Source organism: Diadema antillarum, unplaced genomic scaffold, assembly GCF_040938485.1.
Source record: "Diadema antillarum isolate AM-2024a unplaced genomic scaffold, OU_Dant_1.0 seq00000053_RagTag, whole genome shotgun sequence".
Classification (NCBI taxonomy): Eukaryota; Metazoa; Echinodermata; class Echinoidea; order Diadematoida; family Diadematidae; genus Diadema; species Diadema antillarum.
In genome coordinates this window covers 1720194-1742216 of record NW_027271161.1, presented here as the reverse complement: position 1 = coordinate 1742216, position 22023 = coordinate 1720194, and the positions used below count along the sequence as shown (strand labels likewise).

Below are 22023 nucleotides of genomic sequence, written 5' to 3'. Positions count from 1 at the left end.
GTTATTTTCTCCAAATTTGCAAGAACTGCAGAAAAAGGTACCCAAAACGAGAAAAAGGTTTTTAAGTTAGGGTTTACACTCTCATTCTTGAGCAAGCAGCGCCCTCACGCAGCAGAAAACACCTAAATCTCTCAAATCATTCTCATCGACGTTTTCTGTTAGGGGTGAGATAAAGGACAAAGTTCATAAAACTTATGCTGTACATTCAAAACCCATGTCATTTTTACGAAACTCTATCAAATTGTAGAAGACGCCTTTACTAATTCCAGAAAAACAATAAAAAGTGGGGGTTCAATCATGCGCTCGTTTTTGTGCTGGCAGCACCCCCATATGATAGAAATCATACTATAGGACCCCCAAATCTGTTTATAAACCTATTGTGGGTGCCCTGATTAGGTGGGGCTCATGAATGTCATGCTGTACATTCAAAACCCATGTCATTTTTACAAAACTTTATCAAATTGTAGAAGAAGGCTTACTAATTCCAGAAAAACAATAAAAAGTGGGGGTTCATGTGCTCGTTTTTGTGCTAGCAGCACCCCCATGCGACATATATCATCGTAAGTCCCCAAAATCTGGTCAGGAACCTAAGTAGGGATGTCCTGACAGGGTGGGTTCATAAAGCTTATGCTGTACATTCAAAACCCATGTCATTTCCATGAAACTTGACCAAATTGTAGAAGAAGGCTTACTATTTCCAGAAAAACAATAAAAAGTGGGGGTTCATGTGCTCGTTATTTTGCTAGCAGCGCCCCTATGCGACATATATCATCGTAAGTCCCCAAAATCTGGTCAGGAACCTAAGCAGGGATGTCCTGACAGGGTGGGTTCATAAAGCTTTATAAAATGCTGTACATTCAAAACCCATGTCATTTTTACGAAACTTTATCAAATTGTATAAGAAGGGTTACTTAATGTAGAACAATTGTAAAAATGGGGAGTTCATGTGCTCGGGGGTTCATGTGCTCGTTTTAGTGCTAGCAGAGCTTCCTTGCGACAGAAATCATCGTTAGACCTCCAAACCTGGTCAGGAACCAATGCAGGGATATCAGGATGCATGAATCTCATGCGGTTCACTCAAAACCCCACTTTCTTTTTTTTCAAAAAAACCCCAATTAAAAACAAAAAACGTGTCACGATCTGCAGTGATATGGTGAAAAAAATATTCAGAAAGGAAGGTCCATGTGCATTTTTGTTATTATTTCCCTCACACTGCCATAATGATATTATGTGGACGCAAGCGTGGAAAACTCCATATTGACATGCTTGTTTGTTTGTTTTACACACTTGCTTTAACCATGTGCAGAAAGTGATAATGGAGGAAGAAAAATAAATGTAAGGAAATGGGAGTTTTGGCATTAGTCTGACGGTCCTTCAAAGGAAAAATAAATCTTAATATAATGACGTTGATTGTAGATTGCATGTGTTGGTTGTTGCAGTGGTTTGTAAAGTGCGTGTTGTAAACTGAGGAGATGTACCTTGAGTAACCCCCCCCCCCCCAATAAAAATAATTCTTTGATTCTCCTTTTGTTATACCAGATTTGGTAATCAAATATTAATATCTGAATGGTGAAAGTGATAAATACTTGTTTGATATAATACTTTCATGACCTTGTATTTTGTAACCACACACTAAAAAAAAACAATATTTTGTATTAGTAATGACAAGTTTAGATCTAACTTAGATTTTAACAGAGATACACAGATTGTTTTAGTTGTTAGACCTAAAGATAAAATGTGTGTCATAATTATATTTGTTGTTGTTGTTGTTGTTTTTAACACCTAGTCTAGTAGACTAGATACTAGTAGTCCCCGACTAGGGCCTATGGGCCCTAGGTACCTTAGCACTCGACTTGACCATGTTGATGAACAGATAATGAACTGCATGCCACAAAACAGATCTATGGATTGAAAATGGAAACAGCTCAGTACCACTTCCAAGCTTCCCGATTCCGTCGATCAGTGTTTTGCTACCATGAGCATGTATATGCGGCTCGGACCGCTGAACTTTACGTAGTACGTACAGATCGTAACGCGTACAGTCGGCACGTGAGCCGAGCGAGGCCCCTGCCCAGCGCGGCCGCGGTGGGGAGCTGTCGGGTATCCGTACGTACATGTACCACACTCTAGCTCGATCTACAAGCAGCTGCTCAGCTCAGCTAGCTCAGCTCATCACTCGTGCGTGCGCTTCTACGCTCTTTGTTACGTCACTGCCAACCTGCGCAGCTAGGATGCACACAAACTCAACTGAGGAACGTCCTTAATTCCGCAGAATCAGGACATTAACGACTGGAACAAATGGCACGCAAAAATATTAGTGTGCTTTTACTTTTGTGCTACCTTTGTAGCATCTGATTGTGCGAAATACGAGAAAATTTCCACAACACAAATATTTCCACTTTTACGGTATTTGAATTCTCTTACAGGGCCTGTATTAATTCAACCATTAAGCAAGTAAGGCCACCTTCATGTACACCATGTAAGTCAGTGCCACTCATAAATCTGCGGTCTGCAATTTTTTTTTTTTTCACAGCTACAATACAAGTAGGAGAGACACAGAGTGTATTGTGTTACCACACACTTATTTTTTGTTTCTCTGAATTCCACCCTCAGAGGATGAAATTTTGATAAAAATAACATTAATTAATATATTCACAAAGTCCCGAAAACTACATGTGCGAATTGTCCAAAATTATGTGAATTATTCACTTTGACTTTGGAAAAATATACTTCAAGTTGACACCTTTATAAAAAGTGATCTATTAGCGCAGTGAAAAATCACATTATAATTCTGGACACAAATTTTGTAATGGTAATCAACGTCTTTCATGTGTTATGCACCAGAATCACTATACCCACAATTCACCGTACACATTTGTACCAAGTGGACGACAAAGAGAAAAAACGGAAATGAGGCTCAAATTTTGTATTGTACGGTAAAAGGTCTGACATGAATATTTCGAACGATTTACGCAGTAAAATCTTGTGATATTATATCAACATATTCTTCTATATCTGAGGTGAAATGTGAATTTCTAAGCATTTTCACATTTTTGTGTCGCATTTGGGTGATTTCCGGCCCATACAATGCTTAGTAAGACAGATCTAGGACAGGAAGTCCCATGCATATACAGAATGTCATTATTATGCAGAGATTTGCACGTCCAGAATTTACACAATGGTGTCCCGGAATTGCAATGGTATCCGGTGCGGTAATACCATGTCCATGTCAAATACTACACAAACTGGGCAGCCTGAAAAACTCATTAGATTAGTGTACGAATATAAGCCCGCATATAGAAGAATTCGTTCGACTGCCATGCATGCGCGATTCGCTACTATGCTCGCTCGTGTTAGCATGACGTCATTTTTCATTCATAAATTGGAGCTAGACCAAAGCTGCATCATCATTGGCTCTTCATCCCCTTCATTTACATATTTTCCCACAACATTATAACATATGTGTGCAACGATTTCCAGCGCGATCGACCGAACCGTTTGATACTAAACTCGGCATTTTTACATCAAGTTTTCAACTTTTGGCAATAGATTTTCCTCCTTCGGTGTAACCATGTATTCAGCGAAGCTATCATTGTGTTTGGGATTTGCTAAGTCATATTTTTACATGATTTTAACATATGAATTTGTAAAGTAGTTCAATGTGTTCTTTGGTGTGTGTGTGTATCAATACATGCGATTTGTATGGTAGCGACATGTACGGGTGTGGAGCGACACACATAAGAAGCTCAATACCACAATGCAAATTGATCGCCATTTTGTGTGGTTTGTGTAGCATTACGTGTACTCGGGAGCTCTTCAGCTGAGCTCGCCGCCATGACTGTATCAGTAACATGATGGCAAGCATGCATGTTGAGTGCAATGCATTGTGTACACCACACCGATCCATGGAGTAGTGAATCTCGCACACTTGCGCTGTGCGGTGAAGCGGACGGCCGGGCGATGAGCCAATCAGCTATCTGTTCAAGGCTATCTGTTCACGGCTTTCTATGGGGACTTTTCTACGTGGCCTGTACACTGTTGCGTATAGACTCGAGTAGAGCATTGGCACATTTCATTACACTTTGTTTTGTCATTTCAGACATTTGCACATGTATCTGAAAGAAATGCAATTTGATTTCACACTACAAGTAGGGTTGGGGGTACCACGTATCGACACCCTAAGGATCTGTAGCTTGTTTATTCTAAAAATATAATACACATCCGCCTAATTCTTACCTCAAATATGCCATAAATACTGCAGTTTTGAATGTCGTGACCGTCTCGTTGATTATGAATCTCCGTTTTAAAATAGCGCAATTTTAGTGCGTGCGTTCCGTTTTCTTCGCGCAGCTAAAAAGGGAACCTTGCGATCGGCACCCCCTCTCCTCCATAGGTATACACGTGAATTTCACAGCATAGGTAATACACGTGAATTTCACAGGCCATAGGTAATACACGTGAGTTTCACAGCCATGCGTCGTTACTGATCGGATGTGTAATTTTTAGCTTGGTTTGTTTGACTTTGATTTTCGTTTCTTCGTTTTTATTGTTTTTATAGCTAATGACACTTAATCCCGCGCATACTTTTTCGTTCTATACGCAAACAGCCATGATACGCAGGGTGTCGATGGGAAGGTGCCCTGTCGATAGGTGGTGCCCCAACCATACAACATCAACAGACAGGCAGATCACAATAGTTATTAGTATTAGATTCTAGTGAATGGTGTGGTAAAAGATGCAACATTTTATGATACAAGCAGGGAATTTAAATGCAATGGTGATTAGTTAGGTAATTTTAGATCTAACTTTATCATTATAACAAAAATAAATTTATTACAAAGTGGATTAAAGATGCAACCTTGTGCAAGCTTGCAGGTAGTGAAATACAGTAGTCTGTCAACAGACTATTCCTAACACTGTAACAGTCAACAGCTGCAGTCGGTGATCCTCATTAAATATAGGTAGCCTTTTGTATTCAATAAGCCCACTCTATACAGCCTACAGTAGGCTACACTATTACTACTCACTACTACTCCCTAGCCTAGCTACATTGTACAGCTGTACAGTACGTATAGGCCTACAGACATACGTGTACAGTGTACATGTAGACATTCCCAACATATATTTCTATTGTTGGGACCATTATCAACATATTCGCAACACAGCAACAATAATTTAGGGCATTCACAACTTTCTACGCTTAAAACTAAATACCATGAGCAACCAACCATTTCACTGAAGCATTTACATCGAAACACTTACCTATTTTCGGTGAATGTACAGAGATAAGAGTACAACAGCGTAAAACAGCTGTTTGCCAATCTGACGTCTTTTCATGCACTTTGGTCTTGTCCACGAACACAACAAAGTGAGCGCTGAGGGCAGCATGTACAGTCATCAGTACATCACATGTACATTATGTACGTACACTCAGGTCGGATCGATCGTCGAGCAATCAAGCTCTACTGTCTGCAGCTCTGCTGCACCTACCAGCCGACTGACTCCCCTCGCACCGCTATCGGGCTTCCGGGATCCGCCGCCGCCGGCGAAGCGGCGATGGGAAGAGACTACACTGCCACTGCCAGCCCGGTCAAAGTTATCCCGTGTAAACGTTGTCGTAGCAACAGGACACGTACAGCACCGGTTGCTACATGTAGAAGTCTAGATTAGTTAAAAATCGTGAATTTCTTTTGGATTTCACGTCCCCAGTGCAGTGTTTAATACTGTTGGTAATTGAATTTTGAATGAACATGGCGGACGAAGATCAAGACAACGGTAAGTTAAACATTTCCTCTTTGTTTGTGTACCTTTAAAAACGACCCCCAACCAGACCAGTGCAGCGGTAAATTTACTGATTCTGTAAAAGACGTGCATCATAACTTTAAATGTATGCTCAGAAATCTGAACTTGACTTTTCTGCATGTGTTCTCATCTAACTATTATAGCCCAGTATAGAACTCTCTAGATATTTGTCACATAAATATTCAAACTCCCTTATAAAGTCACTTGCTACATTTCTATAGGTCTATTTGCTAACTGAACACTTTCTATGCCATGAACAATGAAGTGCTAACGTTAGATATCTAGTTGCACAATATGCAGGTGCAGGGGGACAAATTTTATAAATATGGAATGAGAAGTTCTACTTTCCTTTTTTTTAAAAGAATTTTTGGAGGAGAAGCAACTTCATTACCGGTACTTGACATTCGGTTTCCGTTGTGTGTGTGTAATGTGATTAATCGAGAATTGAAATCTTCTTATTCTTGAAAATGAAGTCAGGCCCAGCTCTGAGCTGGCACTTTTTATCTGTCTGATGTGTGACAACCTGGAGTTTGAGTTCGTTTATTTATTTGCTTATTTATTTGTAACTCTGCTTTGTTTCAGTTTAAGTTCATATAACATAGAAAACTAGGTTGCTCTGAAGTAAATTACCACCACTCTCAAACAAATTTTGATGAAAATATCCATACTTTTTAGCCGATCGATTTACTGAAACTACTGACTGTGCAGCAAGGTTCCTTATAGCTCAGCCTACAATGGATTGGCTGCCCCACCCCCAAGTTACCCAGCAGGTTTGCATGTATATTAACCTGTTTAGGACGGGCTGTACAACACGCATTTCCCATAGACACTTGCCCAAGTATACACGGGACTTGTCCTTAAATGGGTTAAACAGATAGCACATGGTTTCTAAAGTAAATAGTGCTACATTGTTTCATCTAAATCAAAGTTCAATGCCAGTGAAGTTTGTCAGTGTTGCTATGTCTGCTATTAAACAAATTACATGTTTGCGGCATTGTAATCTTAGCAGCATGTTTTGTTTGTTGTTCAAGCACTCTCCTGTATGTTTTGTTTTGTGTTTTGCTTGTTTTTGTAATGCAGTCCCATCTACTGTATATGATAGCAATTTCACTTTTATTGTTGTTGTTTTTATTTATTATCTTTCATGAAATCTTTGATCCATCTACTTTTTTTTATTTATGCTATATTCAGATGTGCCTCCTTTAGAAGACATGAGTGAGCTGATCCAGCAAGCTCAAACATTGCAGCTTATGAAAGAGAAGAAGGAGGCAAAGCCAAGAGTGGAGGCTACTCAAAGTGGACTGAATCCAAGCAAGGCATCAATATCAAAAAGTGTGGAATGTTCAGGAAAGACACAAGCCTCAGGATCAGAGACTGTTCTACAAAATTCCAGCAGCAGGGTGTGCATTTAGCAATGTTCTTTTGTAATTTGTTAACATTTAAGTGCAGTTGTATGAGACCTCTTTAAAGATAAATGGTTTAATTGTGAGCACAAGTGAAAATATGAATCAGGTTGGAAGCATTCATGACTGTTGTAGTGTGTGTGTATATAAGTGTAATGGAAAGTGTGAAGCACCATGTACACAAATTTACATGTTTTGTTTACTAAAGGTATGGTATGCAAGAAAGGGATCAGCTTACATTTGATGGCATTACTCAAGTGAATCTGACCAATCAGTTTTCTTCTGAGCCAGTATTCTAATAATTTACGAAATTCATTGTCATATCTTCCTCCATAAAGGACATCTGTGACAACCCTTATTAGCCCGTTCCGTACGGGAACCTGGTGGCTTGCGTATTAACTCTATGGGCATTTTAGAATTCAGTATGGAATGGGTTAAGTTATGCTTACCCAAGAATATGTGGTAGGTTCCTACTTTGATACCATACAAAGCTACCCCATAGAAACTATTACAAGAAAAGCAATTCTGGCACAGAAACTAGAACTGAAAGAAGCAAGTGCAAAATATTTTTGCAACTGGTGTATGTAATTCAGAAGTATTCTTAAAAATGACATTGAAAAACACTATTGAACTGCTGAATTGAATGTTTGTCTCTTTTGACATTTCTTCTTCATTGAATTTAAAGGAGGGTACATCTTCCCAGAAGACGAGAACAGCAAAAACAGATTCCTTTGGTGGCATGAAAAAGGGCTTTCTGTTTGGAGCGCCTGCAGTGAAGTCAAAGTCTGCCTCTCAGAAACCAAAGCAGGCCATAGGTGGAAACAGCGAGCCCAAAACCAGCGCAGCACCTCCCGTGGAAGATGACATTCCTCTCATAAAACCAAAAGGAGATGCCGCACAGAGTGGAGCGCAAAGAATCCCCGAAGTTCAGGAGGCGTTGAAAGCCAGTGCACCATTCCTGCAAAACAAGGGTCAGTGTCTGTATAGCCACAGATTTTGACACAATAGATGTGCTGGATTTTGAGTGTGATGGCATCATGTTAGCTTAGGTAGATGTTGCTGTTGTTGTTGTTGTTGTTGTTGTTGTTGTTGTTGTTGTTGTTATTGTTATTATTGGGGTGGTTTTGTTGGGGTTTTTTTTTTGGGGGGGGGGTACAACAAAATTGATTGATTTTGACATACTGCAGTTTGAGTTACATTAAACTAAAGAGCAATTTGGGATAACCGTGGATTGATTTTAGTTCAGATTAAAAAACAACAACAACAACAACAAACAAAATCTCTCTTTTTATTCATATGTTATGATGAGACTTTTTATATTTTTGAAGGTTACTAATTGTGCTTCACTTTTCTTGAGGAGTCATTCGCCCATTGAGGACAAGCTGATTTTGCCATAACACACATTTCCCATTGATACTAACCCGAGTATACTTTAGGCTAGTCTTCAGTGGGTTAATCATTAGAATCGGCTTGTCCCTTCACAGTATATCTGTTCTAAGAATGTAATCTTTTACAGTATCAGAAGAGCCATACAGTAGACAGAAGCAGAATCTCTTCTTTCTTTTAGTATGTGTAAATATATCAGTCTTTTAATTGCATGATTGTAATTCTACACAAAGTTTATGTTGACTTTAATGAATACTATATTGTATAGTCAGATGGCCAGATTGGTTGAAATCTTTCTTTGTCAAAATCAGACTTGTCGAAGTAAGACGATTATAGAATTTTAAGATCTATTGTGTTTTCACAGAGAAGACAAGCAGATTAGCTGATGTCATCAACTAACAACAACAACAATGTCACTGTTGCTAGTTTGTTGCAGCAAAGCATATATGTTGGATGCAAAAAAAAAAATTAAGTCTTTTCTTTTGATTTCACATGAAAAATAGGAAATTTGGGCAAGATTTGTGTGTATTATAGGTTAATGTCAAACTTGTTTAGCCTATGACATTATCACCTACTCTGATTTTCATAGAAAGTGATTGCTGCTAATATCTCTATTTTATGAAAGCATGCAGAACTTCAAAACTCCATAACTTTCTATTGATACATGTATGTCCAATGTTGATGAAATCTTGACCAGTCTGAATGTTTCATTTCACTCTACAGAAAGAGCTTCCTGGTGATGAATTGCATGTTAACTCTCTGACTGCAGTGACATTTCAAGTTTAAATCCATTCGCCATATGAGTGCCAAGCTGAACATGTATGGCAAAGTTTACAATAAGACTTTTTTTTCTTTTTCTTTTTTTACTGCAACTTACAGACTGGATTACAGGAGACCTGCTGTCAAAGATTGAAAAGAACCCTCGCTTGGCACGTCAGATGGCAGACCCACGCTTTAGCCAGGCCATGGCCATGTTTCAGACCAATCCACAGGCAGCCATGCAGCACTTTCAAAGCAGCCCAGACATTCAGCAGTTTTTCAAGGAATTTTGTGAGATTTTAGGTGAGAACGTCTACCTGAATTTGAAGGAGAACATTATTTTTTGGTTGGGATCCCCACAGTCCATGAATATAATCGTGTTTCCATGTGATTAAGGATCATGATAAAATTCATACATTTGAAAAAAAGAAAGAGTAGTTAGCAGAGTATTTCAAACTCTTAGAAAGCTGTTTGTTTCAATGATTGTTGTTTGCATGGTTTGCACAGTAAAATATTTTTCATATAGTTTTACAAACAATGAAGTCAAAATTAAAACATAATTAAATGTCATTTGTGTTTAGTCACTCAGAGATGATGCCCACTCGACGGTGTCAGTATGACATTCCAAAAATGGCACATGTTCTTTACTCTGATCAGTATTCAAGCTCATGATTGTGACTGAATTGAATTGTCATGCACACAGGTAATCACTTCTCAAATATGGGGGGCCCCTCTGCTCCGGTGGCCGAGACCGAACCAGGGGTCAAAGTTCATGACCCAAAGTCTGCAGTGGACATCAGTGTGTCCAGCAGCACCAATCCCAACCAGCCGACGGCCGCTGACGAGGCCCAGATGCAGGAGATACTGGCCAAACCTGAGGTGGTGGAGGCTTTTGGTGACCCTCAAATACGGGCACTCATCGAAAAGCTACGCACAGATCCAGAAGAGGCGCAAAGGTGTGTTCTGTTACTCTCTTCTTTCATGATTATTATTATGTATATTTACGAAAATAGTATATTTTACAGATGTATTATGTATATATTTCAGTACAGATACATCTGGGTGACACTGTCTGCTAACCAGCATTAGTTTCTTGAGTTGTAACTACAAAGGGTTTAGTATGATTCGCACATGTCAAAGAAAGCATGTGAAACAGATCACTGCAACTAGGTTTTCATTCTACTCTGTGCAAGAAGTGAAGGTGGACCTTGTACATTTGTGTGTGAGTTGTGTTTCTCTCCCACACAGGACCTCCACGTCGCATGCCATCTGAGGGGAGCTATGTTTTTTCCTCCCACCAGAGGGACAATGTGATCATTTATTAAAAAAAAATCACCGTCTGTTTTTTCCAGATTACCTTCCAATCCTTAATAGCCCTTTCCCATTCCAACCCCTTGTAGTCAATCCTACTTATGTTATTATCTTATTTTCTTGTTCTTTCTGTCTATCACTTGTGTGCTTCTTCTGTATGGTGTGAGTGGGGGAGGGGGGGGGGGGAGAGTGGGGGCGCAAGATACTCCAGTGTGTTGGACTGCAGCCCCCACACACAAACATACACCATGGACCTAACACACATGGACATACGCATCGCTTATTTATTAATTCAAACACCTGTTTCTGTGACAAGAGTCATGAGAAAATTCTAAAGATGCTTTCTTCCTGTGATCTCATTGTGCGTCACCGACAGCCAGTCTGGAGTAAGAACAAGATGGTGCTTTGAGATATCTGAAAACTACATGTGCAGAAGATAATAACTTTCTTAAATCAAGAAAATGCATGTGCAGTTGTAGTATATATTGGGAAATTATTGCTTAGTTAATTTCATTTGCAAAATGCACAAACTTTACAAGAGAAAGCAAGTATTTTGGCAGGTTGGTTGAAATTGTAATCTAATTTTCCCCATTTTCCGCCCATTGTTTCAGAGTAAACATGGACAGTAATGGCCGGTAGACGACATGTATGTCTTACCATTGAGCAACGTTACATGCACGTCCACAAGCGTCCACCTGGGTAATTACTAATTTTGTGACACAAAACTTGTCATGATTTGAGGTTTGCTGCTCCCCATCATTGTCGATTTTCCAAAGGCAGTTAAGTCTGAAAAGGCACCTCAGCGAAATAAAACCGAAATGAGGGAAACGGTTCTTTTGTCAGTGACGATGAACGATTACACAATCGTCATTGTCCAAACATCTGAATGTACTCATCAAGATGCACATTATCAGGTGAAAGCGATGCAGGTCGGATCAAAGAAAGACCTCCGTTCATAGTCCATGTGTGTAGTAGGTCCATGCATACACAAACACTTTTCAATCTACAACACTATCGAAAGAGAAATATGCAAGTCCTCTAAAACTTGTGATTCTCTGAGGGTTTTGACCCCAGTTCCTCTTACTGTCTTACTGTCAGCATTGCCCCTAGACCCATCCAAGAGTATTCATGACAAGAATGTTTACAGGTCTATGCTAGGTTGACACAAATGTGATTTTCATCAAAGCCAGTTTGTCAGAACAGTGCTCTTTCTATCTTCTCCCTCTATCACTTGAATTGATCTTCTGATGAGTTAGATTGCTTTTCAAAGGTTTTTGACAGTTTTTTTTAAGAGTTCTGACAATTTTCTGTTTCAGACCAACTCATGAATACCAATCTGGCAATGATTGTAAGATGGTGTTTTATCTACTGTAAAAGTGGTTTCTTTCGCGGTGGTTTTATTTTTGCACTTTTCACGCTTTGAGGTTGAACCGCGAATTTAACATCACGCAAAAATGTTTTGAACTCGCCACTTGTTACAACGCCATTGCGTACATACACACACGAAGATTCCGCGCATTGAGTGTATTGATGGTCAGCACACACACAGCGATACCGCGCAATGATGGTACAAGCATGTTATAAAGTACTCGAGAGACGGGGTTTCAGGTAAGCCTGCATTTGATTTTAATTTCTATTTCATAAGTAAAAGAATAATTTGATTATAATTGGGTTTTCATGTGCAAAATAAAACAGTTTTCGCCGACTGTGAATTCACAGATTTTGCCGACCGCGAATCTAAACACACGCGAAAAAGTCAGCACCGATGGAAACCGCGAAAGTATCTGTACGCGAAAGAAACCACTTTTACAGTAAGTGAAGTTATGATCAATGAGGGTTGTCAATGTATGGAGCAGTACTCTGAGCTGAGTTCCATTTTTCTGGGTTCAAAGTAAAGAGAAATGGACTGAGGTTGAAAAAGTCTGAGATGAGAGCTGCAAAGACAACCATTAGTCAGGATTATTAATGGCTAGCAAAATTTAACACTGTAGGTATTAATGCACTGCATTCATGTTTGAAAATGTTTACTTTCTTTCAGCTGAATTTGCAATGTGGAACAGGATTAGGATCTCTAAGCTCATGATTGGATCTCTATACCTACACAAGGCCTGTCATTAGTAGTGGCACGGTGGCCCATCATGGATGGCCACTAAAATTGATGTCGGGCCACCAAATTTCAAAAATGGATATCTTTTGGTGGCCCTATCAGGGCAACTAAAATTCAAACTGAATTTTTATGTGTGCTCTTGTCTTGGGCCAACAAAGTTTTAGATTTAAAGATTTTAGTGACCCAAACGGGCCACCATTGAAAAAAGTTATTGTCAAGCCCTGCCTCACTCTCTTGGGAAAGCCAACATTGAAATTTAGTCTGCCCATTTTTCTTGTTTTGTGTTCTTTTTTTAATAAATATGTGTTGTTTGTTTCTGCCATTGTAGAATGATGCGTGCAGGCAGTGCAGAATTCAAGCAAAACATCCAGACGCTGGTTAACGCTGGTCTCCTGGGCTTTGCGAGATGATACCGGCTCATCGTTGCTCATGACTGTGAGTAGCTGTCCAGCATCAGAACACAGCAGGCTTGAGATTCAACTTGGTCTGCTTGTAAAAACTGTTGCCACTTGGGATTATGCATTGGAATTATGCAGTTTGCCCACTGTCGTCCCATTGGGCTCCAGTATTGTGACCATCTGAAGTAATACATCAAAACATCAAAGCTGCCATACACAATGTATTCATTTTTTATCCATAGAGCAGTCTGTTTTATCAGCTGGTAACTATAGGTATTCCTGATATCTGTCCACTGTTGCTCAATCAAAGTGATGCTGTAGTTATTTTTCTCTTCTCTTTTCCCCAAGAAAGTGTTTTCAATATATGTGACCGCTCAGCTCATAAGAGCTCCCACAAAAGTAGCAGATTGCAAGTCGCTGTAATGGACCAAGATAGTCATTTGGGTTGATCGACTCAAGCTTTTAAAGTTTGTCTTACCTGGGAGAGTATTTTCTTCTCTACATACTGTCAAAATTTGGCAAGTTAAAACAATACCAAAATCAAGATATTAGCAGTTTTTGGACCATATATATATGTATATATATATATATATATATATATATATATATATATATATATATATATATATATGTATATATGTATATTTATATGTAACACAGCAGGTAGGAGACAAATGACACAGGACTCCATCATTTGTTCAGTGAGTGGCAGACTTTAATTTGAGGGTGGCTTAACCCCCTCTTGAGCTCTCTTGAGACTCGACTCCGTGCAGTGACTTGCAAGCCACTCAGTGAACTTGAACTCAGTTCAGGCCTCTTGTTTCTCCGTAACTTTGTTGAAACTTCTGGAACTTTTGAGCTAAGACATGCTTCAATCCATCATCCTGCTCCAAGTGTTTCACTGGTCCCCGGCCACATTTTGATGACTACACACAACCCTGAACACTGTATGGTCAATGCTGCATGCTTTCACTAAAACAATAGGATGTGTGAGCCACACACAATAGGGTTTTATACCTCAGCAAAAAGAAAAAAAGTGAGAGCGTAGTCTACACCTCTCAGACCTAACCAGTACCATGGCAGCAGCATAAGGGGAGGTGCTGGGACGAATCACACCAATGGAACACTGTGTTTTGAGAAACTCCCTGGCCTCTTCCCATTGACTGGGTGGAACACGTCTGTATGGAAGCTTGATTGGTGTGTCATCGACTGTCTTGATGGAATGCTTCACCTTGTCACAATAGCCCATATCATGATCTCCCCTACTGAACACTTTATCATGTTGAGCAATGAGAGTCTTTAACCTATCTCTCTCCTCTGGGCTGATGTCTCCAACATCCAGCTTAGCAAAAAACATTGGTTCCTGACTCCTCCAAGTTTCCAGTTTCTGGCATGGGGCCTGGTTGAACAAGGACTTCTTCTGCCGATACTGTCACCACTCTATGTTTGGGGTAGCTCTGGATTACCTGAGGGTAGCTCACTTTTGCTAGAAGTGTGCGGGGAAATAGGTATTGGTCCTCTCTGGAGAAATTGTAAACTGTCACTGGAATTTGTCCATGCAAGGAGCGAACAACTGATGGGGAACACTAATTCCACGTGGGAGATAGGAGTAACTCTCCTCTACTTCTTTGATGAGCATTGTCTCACCATGTCCTCGGGCTGAAGCTGTGATTGTTCTCACACTCTCTGCTGGAATAAGGAGCGGCTGTTTCCCCAATACTCTAGTGTATCCGTGTGGTTGGTCGCTCTCTGTAGTTGCTGACATGTCATTAGCTTCCGCATACAAGGACAGGGTGGAAACCAAGTTCTCATCCAAGACCTTTGAGGGGATGGAAGAGCGAATTATCCGGAGGATATTGCTTCCTATGACTCCCGGACGCTGTGCCATTCTAGTGCGCGTTTCATTGTTCTCAGAGTCTCTAACAACTAGCCATCCCATATCATGTAGAGTATGTTCCCCTATTGTGACATCCAGTTCCACATAACCACAGTATGGGATGGCCAATCCATTGGCTGCCGTCAACTTCAAGAAAGGGATATCTTGGAGTGTGTATCCATGGAAATTCTGACCCAAAAAAACTCTCCATGATAATTGAAACTTTCGACCCTGTGTACCTTCGTCTGAGGACATTTTCCTATGGTCTTGCTCAAGATGTGTTCTGGGTTGCTGTTTGAAACTCTGCCCGCTACTTCCTGGTGAGTAGCGGGCTCTATCCTTTTAAATCCCGCTGTAGGTGTGGGCAGTTTTTCTTGATATGGTCCATCTCTCCACAATGAAAACATCCTGGGGGCCAGCGTGGGCGGCTTTGCTGTTGCTGTGGTTTCTGTTGCCCCAGGAGCTGATGGAGTGCTCTGTTGTGCTCTTCTTGTTAGGAGGTTTGAGACCAACTGACTTTGCTTCTGGAGAACCTCCAAAACCCTCGTCAGGCTATCTGCTCCAGCTTCCTGGGCGTTGACTTCGGCTTTCTGGGCAGCGACGTTCCTCCTTACACTACCTCCTTGCTTTTCCCACTGCACGGACCAGTCTCGCAGCTGGACAAAGGTGGAGGGCTGCTCATTTGATCGGTGGAAGAGTTCTCTATGCAGATTCAGATCACTGACTCCCTCAATGAACTGGGAGATGAGAGTCTCATCCTTATCTGGACTACCCAGTCCCTTCCACATCTGCAGAAGTCGGATTAAATCATGTGAGTATTCAATGAGGTTCTCTCCTCCCCTTTGCACTCTGCTGAAGAATTTCCTCTTTTGTGAGGCTTCCGTCCCCACATCACCAAACACTGCTTTTAGGACCTGGAAGGCTTCTGCTGCTGTTGTGACATCCTCCCGACATGTCAACTCCATTCGTGCCGCTCCATTTGTGTACCTGATAACGGTTTGCAGTTTCTCCTTGGGACTCTGGTGTGGTCTATCTGCCAACAGACTTTGCACATCTGACATCCACTCTTCTAGACCGCCATCGCCACTAAAGCGCCGGATTTGTCTGTCCGTTGCGACATACACGACTGGCGGCCCTTTTTTTTCCGCTGGAGGATCCATCTTCACCTTTCATCCTTTGAAGCTCGGCTTGGAGCTTCTGAAGTTCTCCTTTCAGTGTCTCCACTGTATCCAGATCACCTCCTCCTGCATTCTCTTCATCTTTCTTTTCTGTAGACATGGCCTACCAATAGCTAAGGGTGCACAAACAAAGCAATACTGACCACTACCAAGATAATTATTGATAGCAATGAAACAACAATCACATGTAATTGCTTTATTTCTTCAAACAACAAACAACCTAGCAAAATGAGACAGTTCTGATACATCAACACAATGTTAGAATTTTTGTCTCCGTTGTCCTGTTCTCTACAGTCTGCTCATCCCCGTGGTCCAGTAGTAGAACCCAGGCAGCAGTTGTCACTCTCCTTAGTCCAGTTCAGGCACTGTCCTCCACTCATAGGTAGTCTCCTCCAGTCTCCTGCCGAACATCCTCAAGAGGGGGTTCTAATGCACAAACCAGGTATCCACCCTCAAAACCACAATCCTGCCGACTACGCCAAATGTAACGCAGCAGGTTGGAGACAAATGACACGGGACTCCATCATTTGTTCAGTTAGTGGCAGACTTTAATTTGAGGGTGGCTTAACCCCCTCTTGAGCTCTCTTGAGACTCGACTCCGTGCAGTGACTTGCAAGCCACTCAGTGAACTTGAACTCAGTTCAGGCCTCTTGTTTCTCCATAAACTTTGTTGAAACTTCTGGAACTTTTGAGCTAAGACATGCTTCCATCCATCATCCTGCTCCAAGTGTTTCACTGGTCCCCAGCCACATTTTGATGACTACACGCAACCCCGAACACTGTATGGTCAATGCTGCATGCTTTCACTAAAACAATAGGATGTGTGAGCCACACACAATAGGGTTATGTACCTCAGCAAAGAGAAAAAAAAAGAGAGAGCGTAGTCTACACCTCTCAAACCCACAAGATTAGACTCAAAACTAGACTCAAGTAAGGCACTAATGCCAATTCAAATTGTACATTGCTTGGTTGCAGAGATTAACCTAACTGGTCTGTTACATATACATCTATATATATATATATATGTGTATATATATATATGTATATATATATGTATATATATATATATATATATATATATATATATATATATTATTTTCTGACAGGCACTGCTGTCACTGTGATTTTTATGCCTCCGCAACGAAGTGGCCGGAGGCATTATGTTTTCGGGTCGTCCGTCCGTCCGTCCGTCCCGTTTTGTTTTTGTCGATATCTCAAGAACCGTGTGATGGTTTTACATCAAACTTGGTATGAGGGTATATCCTTGGGGGATAATACTTTGTGTGGATTTTAGGGTCACAGGGTCAAAGGTCAAAGGTCACAGATTATTTTGTGGAAAAAAAATTGAAATTTCATGTTTTTCTCCATATCTCGCAAATGGTTCAAGGTATCTTCATGGAACTTAGTATATATGCTTGTACCGATGGGCAGTGATTATCTAGGGAAGTTGGGGGTCATGGGTCAAAGGTCATGGGTCAAAGGTCAAGGTCAACTCCTCAAAATATCACTTCTTTCCTTATATTTATGCAATGAATGAAGGTTTTTTTTTTTTTTAAACTTGATGTATACATGTATTACCCAGTATATATTCTGTGGGAAGTTTCTTGCCAAAAGGTCAAAGGTCAAAAGGTCAAAGGTCAAGTGAAAGTGCTGAATTGCACTTTTTCCTCCATACCGGTGTATCTCAAAAGTAACTCGAGGTATCATCATGAAACTTACATATTTATGCATGTTCAACCTAACAGTGATTCTCTTTGGAACTGTGAGGTCAAAGGTCAAAGGCCAGGTTTAGATAATGCTTTTTTCCCATTTGATACTGAAATTATACTTTTTCTCAATACCTTGAAAAATTACTCAATGCATAAACTTATAAAAGGGTCAAAAGTCAAGTAAAAATCATCAGTTCCCAAAATACCTGCACTCTGACATTTTAATCATTCATCCAATTGAACCTAGTTCTAGGAAAGTGAACATTCAGCACATTTGTGTCAAACCTGTCATTTTAATATTTTGCCAATTGTTTGAAACTGTCATCACACATTGTCAAGACATTGTACTATAGACCTATTAGGAGAACCATGCATTATGGCGGAGGCATATCAGTAGCCGTAACGATATATCTAGTTATTGATACTTCTGCAGAGCACACCTGAGTGACCCTAATGTCTTTTTCTCCCTTTTCTATGAAACTGCACCTCGTAACCCTCTCTTATTTCAAATACTTTTTCAATGGATTAGGATGGTCCAATTTTAACAAGTTATATAGCATTTTAAAGTTTAGAGCTTACTCTTTCAAATCATGTAGAAAAGTGAAAATTCATTTTGGTCTACTTTTTGTGGGTATCGAGCTGTTGGTCACATATAGCAGGAATATCTGAAATGCCGAAAGCTGATTTGTTGATGCCCCAGCTGTTCGATCAGTATCTCTAAACTTTTGTAAGTTTGTAATGGTATATTATGTCTTCTGTGTGGAATGGGTGACTGGCAGATGCAGTGATCTTGAAGTCAGCTCTGAGTGCACATGTGTTATAAGTCAGGCAAGCAAATACATACACTCTCAAGATCAGTGAGGAGCTGAAACATTCCTCGGTGTTCTACTTTCTTTAAAATATGGAATATCCTTTCTTTTGCGGTGAAAATGGTGTTCCATCAGTGACACACTTGTAGAAAAATGTTGTAGGTTAGATGTGATGTGTCTTCTCTCACACACACATATGAAATCATTTTTAGCTTTCTTAGTGGTTTCCTAAGCTTCTTACGACCTTTTGAAATGGACCTGCAAATGACACAACCACAGAATTGAAAAGAGCACGCAATGAAGGAAAGGTCACGCGGAATAACGATATTCTTTTCTGAACACTGAGTCATGTATGGTTTAATCAGTAAAAACAGCATCATGACAAATAACTGATACTTGACAAACATCGCACAAGTCAGCAAGAGCCACAGAATTACCAAAAAATTAACCAAACAGACAGCAAAGAGAAATGTGTTGGTGGTGGGGGTGGGGATTAATAGATCAGAAAAGGGGTCTGGTGATATTTGCTTGAAATTCCAGTGAGAGCATTTTTATACATTGTAAGAACATTTCTCTACGTGCTGTACATTTTGTCAACTGTCTTTCTCTTTGCCAAAAGAAGATGTACATGTAGTTGTTAGTTATAAGTTTCGTCACTAGTACATTGTAAGCGTGTACTCCTGAATATCAGGATATATCATCATAGCAAATCTCAGCATGTAACTTCTGGAACAATCAAGGACATACATGAAACAATGCATGACAACTCTTCCGTGACTCAAATTTAATCTAGGCTTCTAGTTATTTGAGATTCTACTCATCAATTAGTGTATTTCACTTTCAGAAAATGAAATGTTCAAAATGAGTCAGTTATGTAAATGAATTCCGGAGGATTAGCTTATTTTACCTGAAACCTTTCTGGATTTTTTTTTTCTGATGTGGCATTTGTACATGTACTTTCTACCCACAGATATACATAGATTTTCAGGCTTGTTAAACTGTAAGACAAGCACTTTCAATATAAAACTATAGCAATAATATGATGTACATTCCACATAAACTTGAACATCACAAGAGGAATATGTGTAAAGTACGACATGCTTCTATGTACATATCATCAACATATTCAGCATTTCCAACCTGCCTTTATGACAAAATATTTTTACATGCATTAACTCATAAATCTTCTGAAGGATATTTACATTGATTTTTTTTTTTTCAAACGGACCCTTTGCTGCGTACACAATCATTTTTACAATATCAAAGTACACCGAGTATTTTATGAGGTCTTGGTCCTTGTTATGCGGATGTTATATACCTCTCACAGAATGAAAGTTTGGTCCCCTTTACCGCAAGCTGTCTGTGATTTTTTCACTGAAGTCATGAGAAGAGGGCTAGGTGCCATGAGAGTTTGAAATGTAGGGAGGATCTTAAAGTACATTGTAAACTAGAGAGTTTGCCGCAGGAACTGTACTGAAGATTCATGAAATGTAGCATCATGATGTTCGGGTCATTCAAAAACTATGCAAGAGTTACATGTATTCATTTTGAGAGCATTTGAAAATGCTAAGGGTAAATGCTATTTATGATAACGGTGATAACAACAGTAAGTGTAATTATGATAATAAGAGTGTTTATGACACTAATAATAATGATAATAATATAACAACAGAATGATGATGATGATGATGATTATCATAATAATGGGAGCATTAGATGCTAGTACCATACCATAATCACCGATCCAAAGTACATGATATGCACGAAGTGTACACAGGGGCATACCGGTATGGAATACTGTGTTAAAAACAGGTGTATGTTATGAGGAGTCTTGTCAGAACAGTTTGGGATGGGGCGACCATCAAAAATCCAGTCTTTCGTAATATTGATTGTAGACTTTTCCAAATGATTCATGGATGTTCATATGAATATGTATATATATATATATTTCGTTGTTTTTTCCAAATTCACCTGTTCTTGTGAATAGCTTATGTGACACACATTTGTGTGAGAAATATTTTTGTTGAAAGTGCCACCTTCACCTTACTTTATTAATAATTCATGAGTTTTCCACTTATTTAAATAAAATGTGTGGAAGTGTGTGCCTTCCATGATTACTTGTCAAATGTCATTGTTGCTTGCCTTGTGTTTTCAGTACTATTCTTTTCATATGTCTTATACATTGCTTCATTAAATACAGGAATACAGTTGTACCATAAGCAAAACTAACAGGTACAAGCTGGTTTTAGTTTCTACTACTAGTACTCTGCTTCGTTGCTCTTTTGCTCTTTTCAAAGACAAAGAAATTAATTTAATAGTCTTTGACGCAAACTGTGTTTACAATCACCTAAAGCTGTAATCTTGACTTTAGACTATTAAGGCATAGGCTTTGTATTCCTTCCTTCAAAATACATGCATGTATTCATGGTCTACTGGAATTTCAAAGTACTGTAAGTGAGATTAAGAATTCACAGTGTTTATAAAAACATTGATATTTTCTCTGTGCACTTGCTACTAATGTCAGTAATATACATCAAATACTGTAGTTGCTCTGAGGTTTATCTGAACAGACTTGTCAGTATAAATGAGGTGCTAACTTTTATCTGGCTATGTGCCTGTTAGGTCTAGAGTGTGTCCATGATGTCTTGCTTTTGCGGGGAAGTATAGTGAAACATTCATAGCTCGAAATTAGTAAATTGCAATGTCAAAACTTATGTTGATGCACTTTTATGATAACATTCATTCAAATGGTTTTATTGAATTCGGTTATACCGCAGAAGTCCATTATTTTTGTGTCGTTTACATTGTGTTAATTCCATGACTTTCTTGGTGAGGTTCACAATATGACATTTTGTGTGTGTGTGTGTGGTTTTTTTTTGCCTTTTTTTTTTTTAGTGAAAAACAGAGATGTGTCATATGATCAAAATTTGGCAGTTACTTTTGACCTGAGCCCATTGAAGCTCAAACACGGTCATTAAATAAATGGAATAAAAATTATGTCATTTAGATCATTCCGATATCAGCTGAACAACGGACGGAGAACCTGAAAGGAAACATTGCCTCCTACGACATTTTTTTTTTCTTCTTCTTCTTCTTCTTCTCTTCTTCTTCTTCTTCTTCTCTTCTTCTTCTTCTTCTTCTTCTTCTAGGTGTGTACAAGATACTATCCAATGTACTTGAGTGCTACCATGCGTACTGATATCAGTGTAATTTATACGTATCCACACATGCATTATTCCACGGACTACTTTCTCTTTACACCTAATTTGTACCCGAACTTTCCGA

At 39.5% G+C, this 22023-nt stretch overlaps 2 protein-coding genes across 2 annotated transcripts in view; one reads left to right on the top strand and one right to left on the bottom strand.

Moving 5' to 3' along the window:
- Positions 1-5335, bottom strand: part of LOC139725644 (brefeldin A-inhibited guanine nucleotide-exchange protein 3-like) — a 53324-nt gene extending 47989 nt beyond the window's left edge. Inside the window, exon 1 of the mRNA XM_071636736.1 lies at positions 5263-5335. The gene's annotated coding sequence lies outside the window, so the exon portion shown is untranslated. The remainder of the gene's footprint in view (positions 1-5262) is intronic.
- A 1645-nt stretch (positions 5336-6980) lies between these two features.
- LOC139725672 (uncharacterized) lies at positions 6981-13232 on the top strand. The gene is made up of 5 exons (XM_071636763.1): positions 6981-7202; positions 7891-8176; positions 9471-9653; positions 10054-10306; positions 13097-13232. Exons 1-5 carry the CDS (start codon positions 6981-6983, stop codon positions 13176-13178), a joined length of 1026 nt encoding a protein of 341 aa, XP_071492864.1. The 3' UTR covers positions 13179-13232.
- The last annotated feature ends 8791 nt before the right edge of the window (positions 13233-22023 follow it).

Excerpts from the sequence above, each read along its gene's own strand:
- LOC139725672 (XM_071636763.1), top strand. The coding sequence starts at position 6,981 with ATGCTATATTCAGATGTGCCTCCTTTAGAAGACATGAGTGAGCTGATC. Across the intron at positions 7,203-7,890 it reads TACAAAATTCCAGCAGCAGG|GAGGGTACATCTTCCCAGAA; the intron begins GTGTGCATTTAG and ends TTGAATTTAAAG. Across the intron at positions 10,307-13,096 it reads GATCCAGAAGAGGCGCAAAG|AATGATGCGTGCAGGCAGTG; the intron begins GTGTGTTCTGTT and ends CTGCCATTGTAG.